Source organism: Chrysochloris asiatica, unplaced genomic scaffold (genome assembly GCF_000296735.1).
Source record: "Chrysochloris asiatica unplaced genomic scaffold, ChrAsi1.0 scaffold00260, whole genome shotgun sequence".
Taxonomy (NCBI): domain Eukaryota; kingdom Metazoa; phylum Chordata; class Mammalia; order Afrosoricida; family Chrysochloridae; genus Chrysochloris; species Chrysochloris asiatica.
The window spans coordinates 542,885-545,513 of record NW_006408778.1 but is presented as its reverse complement, the minus strand read 5'-3'; the positions used below and the strand labels follow the sequence as shown (position 1 = coordinate 545,513).

Here is a 2,629-nt window from a genome sequence, read left to right as displayed (position 1 = left end):
CACACTTGGAGTATCAAAAAGTATCATGATAAATGGAGAAAACATTGAAGTCTTTAAAAACTTCACAATGTTTGGATCCCACAATCAGCACTCATGGAAACAACAGTCAAGAAATCAAATGATATATTTCATTGGGCATGTCTGATACACAGACCTCTTTAAAGTGTTCAAGAGCAGATATATCAGTTTGATGACTAATGTGCTTCTGAGACAAGTCATGGTGTTTTTAGTTGTCTCATATGTTTGTGACAGTTGGACAATGAGTGAGGAAAACCATTAATTGATTCATTTGCATTAGAGTGTTATAGGGGCTCGTGGACTTCCAGAAGAACAAACAAATCTGTATTGACAGAAACATATCTAGAATGCTCCTGAGAATCAGATGGCAAGATTTTATCTTTCATACTTCAGACATGTTATCAGGAGGGACAAGTCCCTGGAGAAATACATCATGCTTGGTAAAGTGAAAAGTCAGACTCCACCAAAATGGATTAATACAGTGGCAGTAACAATAGTTTCACATATAAAAACAATTGTGAGGATGGTTCAGGCCCAGACAATGTTTTTTTTCTGTTGTGTGTCGGGTTACTATGAGTTAGAAATGATTCCATGGAACCTAACAACAACAATAATAAAGTACTACAGCCTGCAGTCTAATTATCCCTTTCATTTCTAAACTCAATGCAGCTGCCTTCTCATTCAGCGTTTCTGACACACTCAGGATGTGGTTAGCACACTGTGTCTCTCGCACAGTAATACGTGGCCATGTCCTCAGAGCTCAGACTGCTTAGATCCATGTAGGCTGTGCTTGTGGATGTTTCTCTGGTGATGGTGACTCTGCCCTGGAACTTCTGTGCATAGCTTGTTCCACCATTGCTTGGATAAATATACCTGATCCACTCAAACCCATGTCCAGTGATCTGCCACACCCAATGCATGCCATAGCTAGTGAAGGTGTATCCAGAAGCCTTGCAGGAGATCTTCACTGATAACCCAGGCTTCTTCAGTTCAGCTCCAGATTGCACAAGCTGGATCTGGGAGTGACCGCCTGCTGAGAGCAGATTGGAATGGATGAAATTTGCCTTGGCTACCCAAAATGCTTTACCCATCCCTGGGATTGAGAAACATTTTACCTGTAGCTGCTGCAACCAACAAGAGAGTTCTCCAGATCCAGTCCATGTTTAAAGAGCTGTTTTCCCAGAACTTCCACAAAGGAGTGATGCTGTTGTTGGTTGGTGCTCTGGAACAGGGACATATAGTTATTTGACATAGTAGATACCCAAGAATTTACATATTCATGATGCAGCGAACTTCATGTATTTGCATATTCATGAGGCAGATTATTTAAGACTTAGGGATGGGACCTATCTGAGGAACATATTTATTTTTAAATGATTTAAAAGACACAACAGTTTAACAAACAAGACATGCTAAAGATGCAAACATGGATTTTGATTCTTCAAGTACTACTTGGGGACTTGGATTATCTACTGTATCACTAAAGTCTGAGTGTGCAGAACCCCTCCAACTGAAGAACACTGTGAAGGAGAACAACCATGTTTCATGTGTCATTACAAATTATTAATGGAAGGTTTGAATAAATAAGGGTAAAGAGGTATGCATTAAGGTTTGTCTCTGGATATGACACTGCGTAGACACTACTGCATCTTGGTTGAGTTGTTAGAGTGAAATGTGTTGTTCTGAGCTGTCATCAAGTCAGTTCCAACTCATGGTGATCCTATGTACAAGAGATGAAAACACTATTGGGTCCTGTGGTCCTGTGCAACCCCTCACATTCTTAAGCTTTAGCCACTGTGTCAATTCATTTCAATGTGATTGAAATATGGCCTGCAGAAAATGGATATACACTAAGTCATATTATTTTAATCCAATATTTTTTTCTAGTTAATTCTATCAAATATTTAATGAAAAATAATGGCAATTCTATACAAACTATTCTAAAATAGACAACTTGTTTTATGAGTCCAGCAAAATCTTGTTATCAAAACTTTGAAATAAATTTGTTGTTGTTGTTGTTGTTAAGTGTCATCAAGTTGGTTCTGACCCATAGCGACCCTGAACAGGGTTTTTGAGGCTGTAAATCTTTACGGGAGCAGAAATACTCATCTTTCTCCCACGGAGCAGCTGGTAGTTTTGAACTGCTGACCTTGCGGTTCGCAGCCTGATTCATAATCACTATGCTACCAGAGCTGAAATAAAAGTACACACTAATAATTCTTGTGAACATAGACACAATGTTTTAAACAAAATATTAATAAATTAAATCCACCAATATATATAAATAGAATAATAAACCACAACCAACTGGGTTTAATCCAGAAATGTGAGGTTGGTTTAATGTTTAAACATCAATCAATTTTAATTGCCACATTAATGGAATAAAGGGAAAACCTGTGGCCTTTTCAATAAACACAAAAAATGTGTTGTAAAATTAAATACCTAGACACAATATAAACTCTCACAAACTAGAAATAAAAGAGATACAGTACTTCTTCAAAAACATTTCCAATTTCCTATTTCTTACTTAATAATGTGTTCAAAAACTTTCAAGTTCTGGGTCTGGACAGCCCTGGAGATCCAAAGAAGGGTGATGCCAATCTCCAGTCAT

General features: G+C 37.8%; 1 gene segment (V, D, J or C); it reads right to left on the bottom strand.

The window, feature by feature from the left end:
* Window positions 1-728: 728 nt before the first annotated feature.
* On the bottom strand, window positions 729-1,179 carry LOC102812106. The segment is given in 2 exon segments: window positions 729-1,048; window positions 1,134-1,179. Coding segments are annotated over 2 exon segments (366 nt in total).
* Between the last annotated feature and the right edge of the window lie 1,450 nt (window positions 1,180-2,629).